Source organism: Sceloporus undulatus, chromosome 1 (assembly GCF_019175285.1).
Source record: "Sceloporus undulatus isolate JIND9_A2432 ecotype Alabama chromosome 1, SceUnd_v1.1, whole genome shotgun sequence".
NCBI classification, from domain to species: Eukaryota; Metazoa; Chordata; class Lepidosauria; order Squamata; family Phrynosomatidae; genus Sceloporus; species Sceloporus undulatus.
In genome coordinates, this window is record NC_056522.1 from 324,870,950 (window position 1) to 324,888,551 (window position 17,602).

The 17,602-nt window shown below is 40.2% G+C and overlaps 1 protein-coding gene across 1 annotated transcript in view; it reads left to right on the forward strand.

Annotated features, from left to right (window-relative positions):
• The window catches only part of RASGRP1 (RAS guanyl releasing protein 1), a 105,408-nt gene that overhangs the window by 48,326 nt on the left and 39,480 nt on the right, over positions 1-17,602 (forward strand). The window contains 4 exon segments of the mRNA XM_042444374.1: positions 14,632-14,805; positions 15,583-15,699; positions 16,599-16,832; positions 16,834-16,875. Of these exon segments, the coding sequence (XP_042300308.1) occupies positions 14,632-14,805; positions 15,583-15,699; positions 16,599-16,832; positions 16,834-16,875 (567 nt within the window).

Genomic DNA, 17,602 nt, shown 5'->3' on the forward strand with positions numbered 1-17,602 from the left:
TTTTGGTTTAGAGCTGGGGAGGAGAAGACCTTTTATTTTTGTCCTTTAAATAAATTTCCCCATTTTAAACTTACATTCAGCTTCAGATCCTTTTTGGGTATCACAGTTTGTTCTCACCAGGGTACTGGCGTTGCACACCCAAACCTGCCACCACCTTAGTTGGGTGTGTCTTCAAGCTTGCCTAAACAGAAAGGTATCATTTTTTTACGAAATTAGGGGTCCCCAAATGGTATAGGGGACAACTTTAATGTCTTTTAATCTTGTTCTTTTAAAGTAATTTTAAGCTATATTCTTTTAAAGTATTAAACACCTTATTTTTTAATTATTTTATTTTTTAATGCAATCTGTTTTTAATATGTAATCATTAATTGTTTTAATGTAACATTTTTTCCTGTTTTTACTGTACTGTTTTAATCTTGGAATCCCACTCTGAGTCGCAGTTTTGGGGAAAGGTTGGGATATAAAGAAAGAAAGAAGACAGTTTGCCCTTTGGTTTTCGCAGGGACTTTCCAGACCCCCCCCCCCCACAAAAAATGAAAAATCAACAATATTCAAGCCCAATTGGATTGAATGGTGGTGTGTGCCCCATTTTATCCCCCTCAATATGCTGCCCGCGAACAGGTGAGGGCGTGGACTCCAAGCTGTGAAAACGAGGGACAACTGTATCACATCATCATCATCCCCCTCCCACTTTTTAGGTGGGTTTGCTGGGAGCCTTTGGAGGCCTCAAAAATAGCCTGGAGGTTCATGTGCTCTGGAGTCCACACTTTGCCATTTCTAGATGAGCAGCAAGTCTTTTTTGGTAAACTGAGCAGCAACTTGGTTTTTGCCAACCCTCAGGAACAGTGTTTTAGGGCTTACTACACAATAAGTAGTAGCTTGTATCACTTTGTTCATAGCCCACTTTTCCCCCAAAGTTGGGACCAGGATAGCTGATAAGAAAAAACAACAACAAGTAAACACATGGAGAGTTCAAAAAATACAACAAGTTACTTAAAGAAATAATTAAACTGTCAGTAGAATTTAAACCATTTTGATGTTGACGCTGTGTACTTTCAAGTCATTCTGACTAATGGCAGCTCTAGAGGTGGCCATATAATGAAGATATAATTGGCCTTCTTCCAAGACTGAGGGGCCAGTACTACAGTGTGGCTAGAAAGCCCCCCCGTAAGCCAGCAATCTGTGCTGCAATCATCCACAGGCTCTAGGCGGCTCCCTTTTTGATGCACTCTGACGCTGCTTTCCTGCAGCAACGTCTGGTCACTGTACGTGGCGTTCCCCGTAGTACAGGAGACCACCATGATGGTGGCGTCCGCACAGACGAGGTGTTCAGGAGCATGCGTTTGCTATGTGCTCCTGAACCCTGAGAATCAGTGTCACCACGACGCTCCCTGCCTGTCGGTCTCAGGCCTGAGAGAATGTGACTTGCCAAAGGTCACCCAATCGGTTCTGTGGCCATTTAGGGACCAACTTAAAATGCGTGACTTCTGACCTCGTCATGGGTGGAGGGGTCAATTAAGATGGTCAGTTCCAGTGACTTATGGATTTGATGGATCTGGGAAATTCCTGTCACCCTGTCAAAACCCTGGGTGAACCCTGGAATAGGCAAATGGTCAGGATGTGGAAGTGACTGCGTAAGTATCTTTGCTTACTCAAGAGTGAGTCGGACGTGAACACGGAATAGACCTCATTGGAAAGCCTATTCTGTGGTGGATGATGGCAGTAAAAAAATAAACTTCTTTGCCACCATTGTGGCTATGTAATGTCATTCAGCAGAGCAGTCTTGAGTGGTTAAGGGACTTTTACACTCTGACCCAAAGAAGAAAACATGGGTTCAAACAGCTGCAGAAATAAAGTAGTTTGAAGACCACTTAACTGCCGGGCTGTGATGCTAGGGAATCTGGCAATTGTAGTTTTGTAAGATGTTTAGCCCTTTGCCATAGAGCCCGGATGCCAAAATAAACTACAATCCCAGAATTCCCTAGCACTGAGCCAGGGCAGTTAAAATGGTCTCAAACTGGATTGTCTGCAGCCGTTTTGGACCAAAGACCACTTGGAAATATATTGTAAAGAATTTGCAAGACACTTTAAGAGACAAAATTACTTTGATCTGCTCTGACTTGGGATGCTGCAGTTGGGACAGGTCAGTGGATGTAATTTGGGACCTACAATCCTATATTTTTTCAATTTGTGCAGCAGACCAGATTTTTTTTTAGAGGTGAGAGATATGTATAACATGTATACTGAATCATTGCCCTTTCTGGCTTCTATGAAAGCTAAGGGGGACTGGCTGAGTCGGTAAGGGGATGGTGAATGCCTTACTGCAGTGAGGGGTAAATGCATACCCATACCTCCCCTAATGACTAGGTCATTATTTACTGGGACTTGAGCATCCACGGATTTTGGATTTATGGGAGGTCCTAGAACCAAACCCCAGACCCACAGAACAGAAGTGTTTCTTGTTTTATTCTCTCAATTTTTTCCTTGAAATCCTAATCATATTGCTTTCAAGTTGCAGAATGGATCTGCAAAAGTAGATTTTGATGTATATGTACTGTATTTTATTATTGTTAGCAGCCCCGATTGACCTCAGAGGGGTGGGGTATAAATAAATTATTATTATGATTATTATTATATTTATTATTAGTTGCAAAGAAGCCAGCATAGCCTTGTTCCCTGATAACAGTTCTCGGAGTTTCAGATGGAGGTTTAGGCATTCAGTGAGCAAAGCGTAAAAGTTTTCACTTAGTCATGCATCATACCCTTTATTTAAAGCCCTAGCTCCTTTACTTTTTTCATATGTCGAGTTAAATCTAACAGCCTTGGAAGCTGAATTCACATCTTTATGCACAAGTTGCTGCCTACAAACCCCTGAAAGCACACACTCATAATTATATAACTATACGTGCGCCCGCGCCATACGCGGCCTTGAGCATACGCGCTCAAGCCGCGGGGCGCGTGCGGGGTGGAAGGGGCGGCACGTCCCATTCAATTGAATGGGCGTGTGCGCCCGTGGCCGCCGCGCACAAGCCCCATTGTTCTAATGGGGCTCGAGCATAGGCGGAATTCGCCTTACGCGGAGGGATCCGGATGTACAATATAATATTCTTATAATAATAATATTCTTTGGAATGTAATGCTTAACACTTTTCATAATAGTTAATTATTATTGAGTTTAAGAAAGAGAATGCTTTATTCTTTCCTGTAAGCACTGAACAAGTGGCTGAGCTGCACAAAATGGGAATTTGTAGATATTTACTAATAAATATATTCTTTGATGTCATTAATGTGTGAAATAAAGCATTCCATTGTTAGAGTTGTGCATTTAGCATAATTTGAGGAATAGTGAGGAATTAAGTAGAATTCTTTTTTTCCCATTTTGAACAATATTAGTGTTGTGCTGACAACTAGTGCCTGTATTCTGTTCCTTGTCTTTGAAGAAATTCAAAGAGCATAAAGGCCAGTGCAGGAATTGTTTTTATATGTGAAGAAGTATCACAAATGATCTGTTATGTTAAAAACTGAGAACCTTCCATTACTTAAGAATAATATGTATATCAAATATGTTTTCCATGTGGTTTGCTATCTACGAAGGTGACCCACTGATACCTGCCAAAAGAGATTTTAAGATCTCTTTTCCAAACTACTCATGGTCCCAATTGGGGTTTCAGACGTGTCATAGAATCATAGAATTGGAAGAGACTGCAAGGGCCATCCATGCCATGCAGGGAATCTAAATCAAAGCATCCCTGATAGATGCCCCCATCCAGCCCTGTTTTAAGACCTCTAAGAGAGGAGACTCCACTACACTCAAGGGAGTATGTTCCACTGTTGAACAGCCCTTACTGTCAGGAAGTTCCTCCTAATGTTAAGGTGGAATCTCTTTTCCTGGAGCTTGCATCCATTGCTCCGGGGTCCTAGTCTCTAGAGCAGCAGAAAACAAGCTGCTCCCTCCTCAAATGACATCCTCAAGTATTAAACAGGCTATCCTTCACTCTTAACCTTCTCTTCTCCAGGCTAAACATCCCCAGCTCCTAAGGTATTCCTATAGGGCATGGTTTCCAGACCCTTCACCACTTAGTTGCCCTCCTTGGACTGCGTCCAGTTTCTCAATGTCCTTCAAATTGTGGGGCCTAGAACTGGATACAGTATTCCATGTGGGGCCTGACCAGAGCAGAATAGGTGTGCACTATTACTTCCCTTGATCTAGACACTATACTTTTTTATTGATGCGTTAAAATTGCATTGGCTTTGTTAGCTGCCGCATCGCACTGTTGACTCATGTTGACTTGGACCCAGATCCCCTTTCACACGTAGTCTCATTCAGCCAAGGTCACCAATCCTATATCTGTTATTTCATTTTCCACCCTAAGTGCAGTACCTACATTTCTCCATGCTGAAATTCATTTTGTTAGCTTTGGCCCCAGCTTTCTAATCTATTAAAGTCTTCTGAATTGGATCCTGTCCTCAGGGGTATTAGCTACTCCTAATTTGGTGGTCAGCAGCAAATTATAAAGTATACCCCCAATTATGTCATCCAAGTCATTGATAAAGATGTTTAACAGCACTGGGGCCAGGACAGAACCCTGTAGGACCCACTGTTGGTTGCACTGTTTTAATTTGTAAGCTAAGTATAGGTTATATAGAAGCTTCATTTAATAGAAAAAATATCTTATTAGGTCTGTCTACAGCTGAACCATGTGTCCCTTCTTTTGTTGTTGAAGTTTCAGATTATCAGAACTACATCATGAATGGCTGGTGTAAAGGACAATCCAACAATGGAACGTTCAGTTGCTCTTTGTAATGTGGTTTCCCAGTGGGTACAATAAGGGTGCTTAACAGACCAACACCACAACTTCGGGCTGAAGTATTCATCAAATTCATTCATGTCGCCCAGGTCATGAATTATACATTTTCTGAGTTTAGTTTACTCTTTTTTTATTCTGTTCAGGGCATCCTTTCCACTCCTTTCAAGCTATCATTTCCATTGACTTGATTCCATTCAGGTCACCTCCCCATACTGAACATGCTTCCCCTCTGGCAACCTCTCCAGCATTACTACCATTGCCCTCTACCATTTGGGCTTTTTAACAGTAATGCAGCTACCAGTCACATCCATCCCTTGCATAGGCTTATCTGGTATTTCTTGAATTCAGACATCACTTTGTATTCTGGATTGTGTATGCACAGGGATCTTGTAGCACCTTTGAGACTGATAGAAGTTGGAATGTAAGCTTTCGTAGATTCAAGTCTACAGTAGACTTGAGTCTATGGAAGCTTGAGTCCAACATCTTTCTCCCAGTCTCAAAGGTGCTACAAGATCTCTGTGCATACTGATCCAGACTAACACAGGTGGTATGCTAGAGTTAATGTGACAGAACGTGAAGGGCTGGATGCTAAGAACTGAATAATGAATACAGGTATACCTCAGCTACTGAAACAGATGTGGTTGTGGACATTACTTATTTATCTTTGGTACTAAGACCAAGATGCTTAGGGGCACTGAATTAAATTATTCTTAAAAAAAAGCTAATTACAAAACATTGTGTGGAACGAAACTGTAAAACCAGATTGAGATGATCTCCCTGTTTAATGACACTATTCCAGAAGTGATCAATTAATCAAAGACTGAATAATAACTTTTGTTCATTTTGATACAGAAACTTCATCAGTTGCAGAACTTCAACACTTTAAGGCTGTGATAGGTGGTCTTTGCCACAGTTCCATCTCTAGACTTAAAAGAAACAAGTTTCTCATGTTCCCTCATGATGTACATAAGGTTAGGCTGTACTCTTGCCTGATGCTGTTTGCTTGTTTTTTCTGTTTTAGATATTGTTTTGATGGTTAAGATTTGAATTGTTAGTCATTGTAAATCCATATCAACAGAATGAAATGAAATTTGTTAGTGGATATATTGCTGTCACAATGGTAGATTCCAGAAGGTACCTCTTGTTTATTACTTGTTGTTTATTAGTTTGGAATATCATATTTGGATTTTTGTTAGAGATCTTTAGGCTTTTGCCATCGTAATTAAAGAGCAAGCAACAGCAGCTTCTGCTTCTGTTTGAAAAGAGGTTTTTTTGATAGGACTGGTGCTGGAAGTCTTGCAGAACAGTCACATTGGTGGCGAATTGAGATATAACACTAAACCATAATTTGGCAATATGAGTCCTATTCATCTTCCTTCTCTCTTTGTTCAATGGCAGTGCGAGGAAGAGTTTGAAAGCTTTCACTTACATTTGTAAGTTAATTGTAGTTTTAAATATATTGAACCTATAAACTGTATTTATGAAGTTAGCTTGTTCCAAGTAGCCACAGCCAAGATGACCATGGTTTCGAATTTAGATGTCTGTGGCTAATCATTTGGTGAAGCCCGCTTTCCTCATTGTGGTTGCTCTGGGAGGGGGATTATGTGACCTCCAAGATTCATAAAGGCTCATTTCATAATGCTATAATTAGCTACAGTAAACCATGGCAAGTGCAGCCAGTATGTTGGCATTTAATTTAGCTGGATTGATTATTTGGTCTTGTGGTTTTAAAACAACCTATCAATATACGCAATTAGTTGATTATAAGCTTTTTTATATAGCGCTGTAAATTTACACAGCACTGTACATACAATCTTTAATTAAATAATGTTGCTTTTGTTGGCTTTCCTTTAGGTGTTCAATGAAATGACAGAATTGCTGTATCTTGTAGGAACTATGATAATTATCGGCGTGCTTACATGAAGTGCAATGCTTTTTAAGATCCCTATCCTTGGTAACCTGAAAGACTTGATTTCCCTTTATGAGGCATGCCAGATTACTGGAAGACAACAAAGTTAATGTCCATAAATTGTTTCTTTGTACATCATGTGAATGAACTGGTACAGCTGCAAGAGTTTGGAGCCCCCTTGGAGGCTAACAAGATACTGTTTCACTCCCACAGTAGTCATGGTCTTTATAGATTGTATATATTTTACTCTGCTTATTTTATGGTATCGCTTGAATGTTGGGAGGTTTTAGCTGGGCTGGGCGTTTAATCCGGCAGGGAATAAACATTGTGTGTATCACGTGAAGGACTAACAGATATAATGGCAGACATTTTTACAGCTTAAGCACACTTATTGGTACATGAAGTGCAGGGCCAGCAAAGATACTTTCCTGCCTAAGACAAAAAGAAAATGAATCTTCACATTCCATTAGAAAAATTGCCTAGATGGGCTGTTAATTTTTATGTAACATGGTAATTGAGGGGATTGTTAACTATCAGTACTTAAGGTGGCAGACTAGTTCAGGGCAAACCAAATAGTATAGCGTCTGTCCCCAAACTTTTCTTGCCACCGCCTACACTATTTCTGAGCAGTTGCCTCACTCTGGCTGAATAAAAAAATAGTGCACACAATAGGTTCATTGCATGAACCTATGCCACGGATACACCTTTGGAGGGATGAGACTGAAGAATGGCTGAAGTAATGGGTAATTATATCACTGAAGATTGGCCTAAGGCTTGAGGTCCAATTTATTTTCATTGTGTCCTAAGCTCCAGAAGCAGTTTTTGGCTATGTCCATCCTGCAGTTTCTAAGAATGAAATAGGCTGTAAGACTAGTGGTTCTCCAGTCGCGATATTACTGCTATCACAAGATGCTTTCTTGTGAAACACTTGGTCACTTACATTTTAGTCAAAGAACTCAACACATCAGAAATGAAACAGAGCGTGAACTTTCACAATGTTAGTGTAAAGCCACTTAAGTGAAAACTGCTATCATTCTGTGAATGGTCAATTTGGATTATAAATTTTTCTGGCATTGACTGGAAGACAAGTAAGCTTTTAAGTGCTACAGGTGCTCCTTGTCTTTTTTTTTTTTTAAACGTACATATAAGTTAGAAATCTAATCCAAAAATTGACCCAAAAAGCTAGGTTTCACTACCTTGGGTGAAAGTAACTACAGTACCTTAACTCTTATATAAGAAGGAGTCATCCCATTCCTGCATAGAATGGAAAAGGCAAGAGTTTAGTCCACCCTAAGAGGACCTAAAAGAAGAACTAACCCCTGTACTCCGTCTGCCGCAGTGTCGCTTCTGACCTTTTTGAATGCCTGGCAGAAAATGGCAGAAGTGGTGGCTCTTGATACTCCTCTCAAAGAGTGCCAGGAGGAATTGGGCTTTGAAGTATTTGATATAAGACATAATGCAGGCATGCACACATATGGCCAGGGCTGCATGCAGACTGCCAAAGGATTTTGAATGACCCGCAAGGAGGTGGAACAACTCAAAGCTCCTCCACTGTTTGACTTCCTCTTGAGGAGAGGGCCATATGGTGGGAAGAAGGGCCAGATAGAGGAGGATGGAATTAATAAAATATTAATAAATTAATATTTAATTAAAACCTATTTGTGGCCCAAAGAAGTTTAACCTATTTTAATTTTGGTCCCTACCTACTATCAGTTGTGTATGTCGCATTAGTGTTATGTTTTGCAGCTTTTCTAGATGAAAATAGACAGTACTGGCATTGAAGTTAAAGGCTACAATCACTGCTAATGTAATCACAATTTTCCTTTGTTTTGCCTTTCCATCCTTTTCAACATGTGTGGTTTCCTTAGCTCAGTCTGTGTCTGACCTTAAAAGCCTAATTTCACACATCACACAGCCACCATTACCATAGTTTCTCTTCATCCAGCCTTTAGGGTCAACATAAAACATTATGCCTGCTGGAATGTTTATAAGTTCTTTGCCATCATTTCCTTTGTTTCCTTTGTTTCATCTTTACGTCCTTTGTTTACCTGCCCCTAGGTTTCACACTCATCCACAGGTCATATGGAACGAGATCATCTGACCCCATGATTGCTGATTTTATGTTTTTAACTTGATGGGTACTAATAGTGTATAACGTTTTAATTGTATTTTTTAAACTCTGCGGTGATCCCGCCTCGACCAAGTGGGAAGGCAGGAAGACAGTAAATACACTTTATATTATGATTATTATTATTATTATGGATATCAAAATCCATAATTTTGGCCCCCAGATTTGTCCTCACTTATGTATGAATTTGACTTATAGTCAAGTATATACAGTACATTTACTCGTGGTTTAAGTAGACAATAAATAATGGTGCAATCAAACAAAACAGCTTCATTTATATACCATCTTCATATTGAACTAACAAGTCTAAGTGGTTACAACGTAAGCTAATTGCCCCCAACAGTCTGGGTACTCATTGATTTGGGGGCACAGGCCAGTGAGGGGGGATCTGTAGTTTAAGTAACATTCACACACCACTTTTCTCTCCCCCCCCCGCAACATGTGCTAGACACATAGAAACGCAAACTCTACTCTTTCATCACACCACTCACTCCTCTCACACCTTGCATAAGCTGAGCAAAAGGGCTACAATTTAAAGATATTGGCAAAAAAGTGAGATTTAAACGTTTCCTTGATCATGATCGCCTTCTGTCTAGGCTGTCAGCTGATCAAACAAACAACTGAGGACTGGATCTTTCTTGCATAGCGCCTGCTGTTTTAATCCAGAGTGGGAGATGAGAGAAATATGGATAATGATTTAAGCTTCCCCACCGCAGAGAGCTGTCTTTTGGTGGCAAGCAGGCCCAGACAGCCGGAAAGGGCATTTCTTACACCACTCAGCCATATTAGTTACCAACTCAGCCGAATCAGTTACAGTACCATCAGCAAGAAAATAGAGGAATTTAGGAGCTGAAAGACCCTGCACCAGCTCCATTGAGTGAGGAGAGCAAACTACATTGGACCCAGAAAGATGTCGTCTGGAAGAAAGCTGAAACTGTAAAGTATCTTTTGTTTAGAGCTGGGGAGGAGAAGACCTTTTATTTTTGTCCTTTAAATTAAATTTCCCCATTTTAAACTTTACATTCAGCTTCAGATCCTTTTTTGGGTATCACAGTTTGTTCTCACCAGGGTACTGGCGTTGCACACCCAAACCTGCCACCACCTTTAGTTGGGTGTGTCTTCATAGCTTGCCTAAACAGAAAGGTATTCATTTTTTTTACAGAAATTAGTGGTCCCCAAATGGTATAGGGGACACTTTAATGTCTTTTAAATCTTTGTTCTTTTAAAGTATTTTAAAGCTATATTCTTTTAAAGTATTTTAAACACCTTTATTTTTTAATTATCTTTTATTTTTTAATGCAATCTGTTTTAATATTGTAATCATTTAATTCTGTTTTAATGTAACATTTTTTCCTGTTTTTAACTGTACTGTTTTTAATCTTGGAATCCACTCTGAGTCGCAGTTTTGGGGAAAGGTTGGGATATAAAGAAAGAAAGAAGTACAGTTGCCCTTTGGTTTTCGCAGGGGATCCTTTCCAGACCCCCCCCCCCCACAAAAATGAAAAATCACCAATATTCAAGCCCCATTGGATTGAATGGTGGTGTGTGCCCCATTTTATCCCCCTCCATATGCTGCCCGCGAACAGGTGAGGGGCGTGGACTCCAAGTCTGTGAAAATCGAGGGACAACTGTATCATCATCATCATCATCCCCCTCCCACATTTTTAGGTGGGTTGCTGGGAGCCTTTGGAGGCCTCAAAAATAGCCTTGGAGGTTCATGTGCTCTGGAGTCCACACTTTGCCCATTTCTAGATGAGCAGCAAGTCTTTTTTGTGTAAACTGAGCAGCAACTTGGTTTTTGCCAAACCCTCAGGAACAGTGTTTAGGGCTTACTACTACAATAAGTAGTAGCTTGTATCACTTTGTTCATAGCCCACTTTTCCCCCAAAGTTGGGACTCAGGATAGCTGATAAGAAAAAACAACAACAAGTAAACACATGGAGAGTTCAAAAAATACAACAAGTTATCTTAAAGAAATCATTAAACTGTCAGTAGAATTTAAACCATTTTGATGTTGACGCTGTGTACTTTCAAGTCATTTCTGACTAATGGCAGCTCTAAGGTGGCCATATAATGAGATATAATTGGCCTTTCTCCAAGACTGAGGGGCAGTACATACATGTGGCTAGAAGCCACCCCCGTAAGCCCAGCATCTGTGCTGCATCATCCACATGCTCTAGGCGGCTCCCTTTTTGATGCATCTCTGACGCTGCTTCCTGCCAGCAACGTCTGGTCACTGTACGGTGGCGGTCCCCGTATGGACAGGAGACCACCATGATGGTGGCGTCCGCACAGACTAGGGTTCAGGAGCATGCGGTTGCTATGTGCTCCTGAACCCTAGAATCAGTGTCACCACGACGCTTCCTGCCTGTCGGTCTCAGGCCTGAGAGAATGTGACTTGCCAAAGGTCACCCAATCGGTTTCTGTGGCCATTTAGGGACCAACTTAAAATGCTGATCTTCCTGAGCCTCGTCATGGGTGGAGGGGTCAATTAAGATGGTCAGTTCCAGGTGACTTATGGATTCCTGATGGATCTTGGGAAATTCCCTGTCACCCTGTCAAAACCCTGGGTGAACCCTGGAATAGGCAAATGGTCAGGATGGTGGAAGTGACTGGCCTTAAGTATCTTTGCTTACTCAAGAGTGAGTCTGACTGAACACGGAATAGACCTCATTGGAAAGCCTATTCTGTGGTGATGATGGCAGTAAAAAAATAATACTTCTTTGCCACCATTGTGGCTATGTAATGTCATTCAGCAGAGCAGTCTTGAGTGGTTAAGGGACTTTTACACTCTGACCCACAAGAAGAAAACATGGGTTCAAAACAGACTGCAGAAATAAAGTAGTTTGAGACCACTTTAACTGCCCTGGCTTGATGCTAGGGAATTCTGGCAATTGTAGTTTTGTAAGATGTTTAGCCTTCTTTGCCAGAGAGCCCTGATGCCAAAATAAACTACAATTCCCAGAATTCCCTAGCACTGAGCCAGGGCAGTTAAAATGGTCTCAAACTGGATTGTTTCTGCAGCCTGTTTTGGACCAAAGACCACTTGGAAATATATTGTAAAGAATTTGCAAGACACTTTAGAGACAAAATTACTTTGATCTGCTCTGACTTGGATGCTGCAGTTGGGACAGGTCCAGTGGATGTAATTTTGGGACCTACATATCCTATATTTTTTCAATTTGTGCAGCAGACCAGATTTTTTTTAGAGGTGAGAGATATGTATACATGTATACTGAATCATTGCCCTTTCTGGCTTCTATGAAAGCTAAGGGGGACTGGCTGAGTCGGTAAGGGGAGTGGTGAATGCCTTACTGCAGTGAGGGGTAAATGCATACCCATTTACCTCCCCTAATGACTAGGTCATTTATTTACTGGGACTTGAGCATCCACGGATTTTGGTATTTATGGGAGGTCCTAGAACCAAACCCCAGTACCCACAGAACAGTAAGTGTTTCTTGTTTATTCTCTTCATATTTTTTTCCTTGAAAATTCCTAATCATATTGCTTTCAAGTTGCAGAATGGATCTGCAAAAGTAGATTTTGATGTATAATGTACTGTATTTTATTATTGTTAGCAGCCCCGATTGACCTCAGAGGGGTGGGGTATAAATATATTATTATTATTATTATTATTATTATTATTATTATTATTATTTGCAAATAGAGCCAGCATAGCCTTGTTCCCTGAATAACAGTTCTGGAGTTTCAGATGGAGGTTTAGCAATTCAGTGAGCAAAGCGTAAAAGTTTTCACTTAGTCATGCATCAGTACCCTTTATTTTAAGCCCTAGCTCCTTTACTTTTTTCATATGTCGAATTAAAATCTAACAGCCTTGGAAGCTGAATTCACATCTTTATGCACAAGTTGCTGCCTACAAACCACTGACACAGCACACACTCATAATTATATAACTATACAGTGCGCCCGCGCCATACGCGGCCTTGAGCATACGCGCTCAAGCCGCGGGGCGCGTGCGGGGTGGAAGGGGCGGCACGTCCCATTCAATTGAATGGGCGTGTGCGCCCGTGCCGCCGCGCACAAGCCCCATTGTTTCTAATGGGGCTCGAGCATAGGCGGAATTCGCCTTACGTGGAGGGATCCGGACTGTACAATATAATATTCTTATAATATAATAATATTCTTGGAATGTAATGCTTAACATCTTTTCATTAAATAGTTAATTATTATTGAGTTTAAGAAAGAGAATGCTTTATTTCTTTTCCTGTAAGCACTGAACAAGTGGCTGAGCTGCACAAAATGGAATTTTGTAGATATTTACTAATAAATATATTCTTTGATGTCATTAATGTGTGAAATAAAGCATTCCATTGTTATGAGTTGTGCATTTCAGCATAATTTGAGGAATAGTGAGGAATTAAGTAAGAATTCTTTTTTCCCCATTTTGAACAATTATTAGTTGTGCTGTACAACTAGTGCCTGTATTCTGTTCCTTTGTCTTTGAAGAAACTTCAAATAGCATAAAGGCCAGTGCAGGAATTGTTTTTATATGTGAAGAAGTATCTTACAAATGATCTGTTATGTTAAAATACTGAGAACCTTCCATTACTTAAGAATAATACTGTATATCAAATATGTTTTCCATGTGGTTTGCTATTCTACGAAGTGTTACCCACTGATACCTGCCAAAAGAGATTTTATGATCTCTTTTCCAAACTACTCATGGTCTCAAATTGGCTGGTTTCAGACTGTCATAGAATCATAGAATTGGAAGAGACTGCAAGGGCCATCCATGCCATGCAGGGAATCTAAATCAAAGCATCCCTGATAGATGCCCCATCCAGCCTCTGTTTTAAGACCTCTAAGGAAGGAGAGTCCACTACACTCCGAGGGAGTATGTTCCACTGTTGAACAGCCCTTACTGTCAGGAAGTTCCTCCTAATGTTAAGGTGGAATCTCTTTTCCTGGAGCTTGCATCCATTGCTCCTGGTCCTAGTCTCTAGAGCAGCAGAAAACAAGCTTGCTCCCTCCTCAATATGACATCCCTTCAAGTATTTAAACAGGGCTATCCTATCAGCTCTTAACCTTCTCTTCTCCAGGCTAAACATCCCCAGCTCCCTAAGGTATTCCTATAGGGCATGGTTTCCAGACCCTTCACCATCTTAGTTGCCCTCCTTTGGACATGCTCCAGTTTCTCAATGTCCTTCTTAAATTGTGGGGCCTAGAACTGGATACAGTATTCCATGTGGGGCCTGACCAGAGCAGAATAGTGTGGCACTATTACTTCCCTTGATCTAGACACTATACTTTTATTGATGCAGCCTAAAATTGCATTGGCTTTGTTAGCTGCCGCATCGCACTGTTGACTCATGTTGACTTGGACTCCCAGATCCCTTTCACACGTAGTCTCATTCAGCCAAGTGTCACCAATCCTATATCTGTTCATTTCATTTTTCCACCCTAAGTGCAGTACCTTACATTTCTCCATGCTGAAATTCATTTTGTTAGCTTTGGCCCAGCTTTCTAATCTATTAAAGTCATTCTGAATTTGGATCCTGTCCTCAGGGGTATTAGCTACTCCTAATTTGGTGTCATCAGCAAATTTTATAAGTATACCCCCAATTCTGTCATCCAAGTCATTGATAAAGATGTTTAACAGCACTGGGGCCAGGACAGAACCCTGTAGGACCCCACTTTTGGTTGCACTGTTTAAATTTCTGTAAGCTTAAGTATAGGTTATATAGAATGCTTCATTTAATAGAAAAAATATCTTTATTAGGTCTGTCTTACAGCTGAACCATGTGTCCCTTCTTTTGTTGTTGAAGTTTTCAGATTATCAGAACTACATCATGAATGGCTGTGTAAAGGACAATCCAACAATGGAACGTTCAGTTGCTCTTTGTAATGGTGTTTCCCAGTGGGTACAACTAATGGTGCTTAACAGACCAACACCACAACTTCGGGCTGAAGTATTCATCAAATTCATTCATGTCGCCCAGGTCAATTGAATTATACATTTTTCTGAGTTTAGTTTACTCTTTTTTTATTCTGTTCAGGGCATCCTTTCCACTTCCTTTCAAGCTATCATTTCCATTGACTTGATTCCATTCAGGTCACCCTCCCCATACTGAACATGCTTCCCCTCTGGCAACCTCTCCAGCATTACTACCATTGCCCTCTACCATTTGGGCCTTTTAACAGTAATGCAGCTACCAGTCACATCCATCCCTTGCATAGGCTTATCTGGTATTTCTTGAATTCAGACATCACTGTGTTATTCTGGATTGGTATGCACAGGGATCTTGTAGCACCTTTGAGACTGATAGAAGTTGGAATGTAAGCTTTCGTAGATTCAAGTCTACAGTAGACTTGAGTCTATGGAAGCTTATGTTCCAACATCTTTCTCCCAGTCTCAAAGGTGCTACAAGATCTCTGTGCATACTGATCCAGACTAACACAGGTGGTATTGCTAGAGTTAATGTGCAGAACGTGAATGGCTGGATGCTAAGAACTGAATAATGAAATACAGGTATACCTCAGCTACTGAAACAGATGTGGTTGTGGACATTACTTATTTATCTTTGGTACTAGAGACCAAGAATGCTTAGGGGCACTGAATTAAATTATTCTTAAAGAAAAGCTATATTACAAAACATTGTGTGGAACTGAAACTGTAAAACCAGATTGAGATGATCTCCCTGTTTAATGACACTATTCCAGAAGTGTATTCAATTAATCAAAGACTGAATAATAACTGTTGTTCATTTTTGATACAGAAACTTCATCAGTTGCAGAACTTCAACACTTTAATGGCTGTGATAGGTGGTCTTTGCCACAGTTCCATCTCTAGACTTAAAGAAACAAGTTCTCATGTTCCTCATGATGTACATAAGGTTAGCTGTACTCTTCCCTGTATGCTGTTTGCTTGTTTTTCTGGTTTTAGATATTGTTTTGAATGGTTAAGAATTGAATTGTTAGTCATTGTAAATCCATATCACAAGAATGAAATGAAATTTGTTAGTGGATTATATTGCTGTCACAATGGTAGATTCCAGAAGGATATCCTCTTGTTTATTACTTGTGTTATTAGTTTGGAAATCATATTTGATTTGTTAAGAGATCTTTAGGCTTTTGCCATCTTAATTAAAGCAGCAGCAACAGCAGCTTCTGCTTCTTTTTGAAAAGAGGTTTTTGATAGGACTGTGCTGGAAGTCTTGCAGAACAGTCACATTGGTGGCGTAATTTAGATATAACACTAAACCATAATTTAGCAATATGAGTCTATTCACTCTTCCCTTCTCTCTTTTCCAATGGCATTGCGAGGAAGAGTTTGAAAGCTTTCACTTACATTTGTAAGTTAATTGTAGTTTTAAATATTATTTGAACCTTAAACTGTATTTTATGAAGTTAGCTTGTTCCAAGTAGCCACAGCCAAGATTGACCATGGTTTAGAATTTAGATGACTGTGGCTAATCATAATTGGAAATGAAAGCCCCTGATTTCCTCATTGTGGTTGCATCTGGGAAGGAGGGATTATGTGAATCCAAGATTCATAAAGGCTCATGTTCATAATGCTATAATTTAGCTACAGTAAACCATGGCAAGTGCAGCCAGTATGTTGGCATTTAATTTAGCTGGATTGATTATTTTGTCTTGTGGTTTTAAAACAACCCTATCAATATACGCAATTATTATTATTATTAAGCTTTATTTATATAGCGCTGTAAATTTACACAGCACTGTACATACAATCTTTTAATTAAATAATGTTGCTTTTGTTGCTTTCCTTTAGGTGTTCAATGAAATGACAGAATTGCTGTCATCTTGTAGGAACTATGATAATTATCGGCGTGCTTACAATGAGTGCAATGCTTTTAAGATCCCTATCCTTGGAGTACACCTGAAAGACTTGATTTCCCTTTATGAGGCTATGCCAGATTACTTGGAAGACAACAAAGTTAATGTCCATAAATTGTATTCTTTGTACAATCATGTGAATGAACTGGTACAGCTGCAAGAGTTGGGAGCCCCCCTTGGAGGCTAACAAGGATCTTGTTCATCTCCTCACAGTAAGTCATGGTCTTTATAGATTGTATATATTTTACTCTGCTTATTTTATGGTATCGCTTGAATGTTGGGAGGTTTTAGCTGGGCTGGGCAGTTTAATCCAGGCAGGGAATGAAACATTGTGTGTATCACTTGAAGGACTAACAGATATAATGGCAGACATTTTTACAGCTTATAGCACACTTTATTGGTACATGAAGTGCAGGGCCAGCCTAAGATACTTTCCTGCCTAAGACAAAAAAGAAAATGAATCTTCACATTCCATTTAGAAAAATTGCCTAGATGGGCTGTTGAATTTTTATGTAACATTGGTAATGGGAGGGGATTGTTAACTATACAGTACTTAAAGGTGGCAGACTAGTTCAGGGCAAACCACATAGTATATAGCTGTCTTCCCCCAAACTTTCTTGCCACCGCCTAGCATCTATTTCTGAGGCAGTTGCCTCACTCTGCTGAATAAATAAATAGTGCACACATAGGTTCATTGCATTGAACCTATGCCACTGATACACCTTTGGAGGGTGAGACTGAAGAATGGCTGAAGTATGGGTAATTATCTCACTGAAGATTGCCCCTAAGCAGCTTGAGGTCCAATTTATTTTCATTGTGTCCTAAGCTTCCAGAAGCAGTTTTTGGCTATGTCCATCCTGCAGTTCTAAGAATGAAATAGGCTGTAAGACTAGTGGTTCTCCAGTCTGATATTACTGCTATCACAAGATGCTTTCTTGT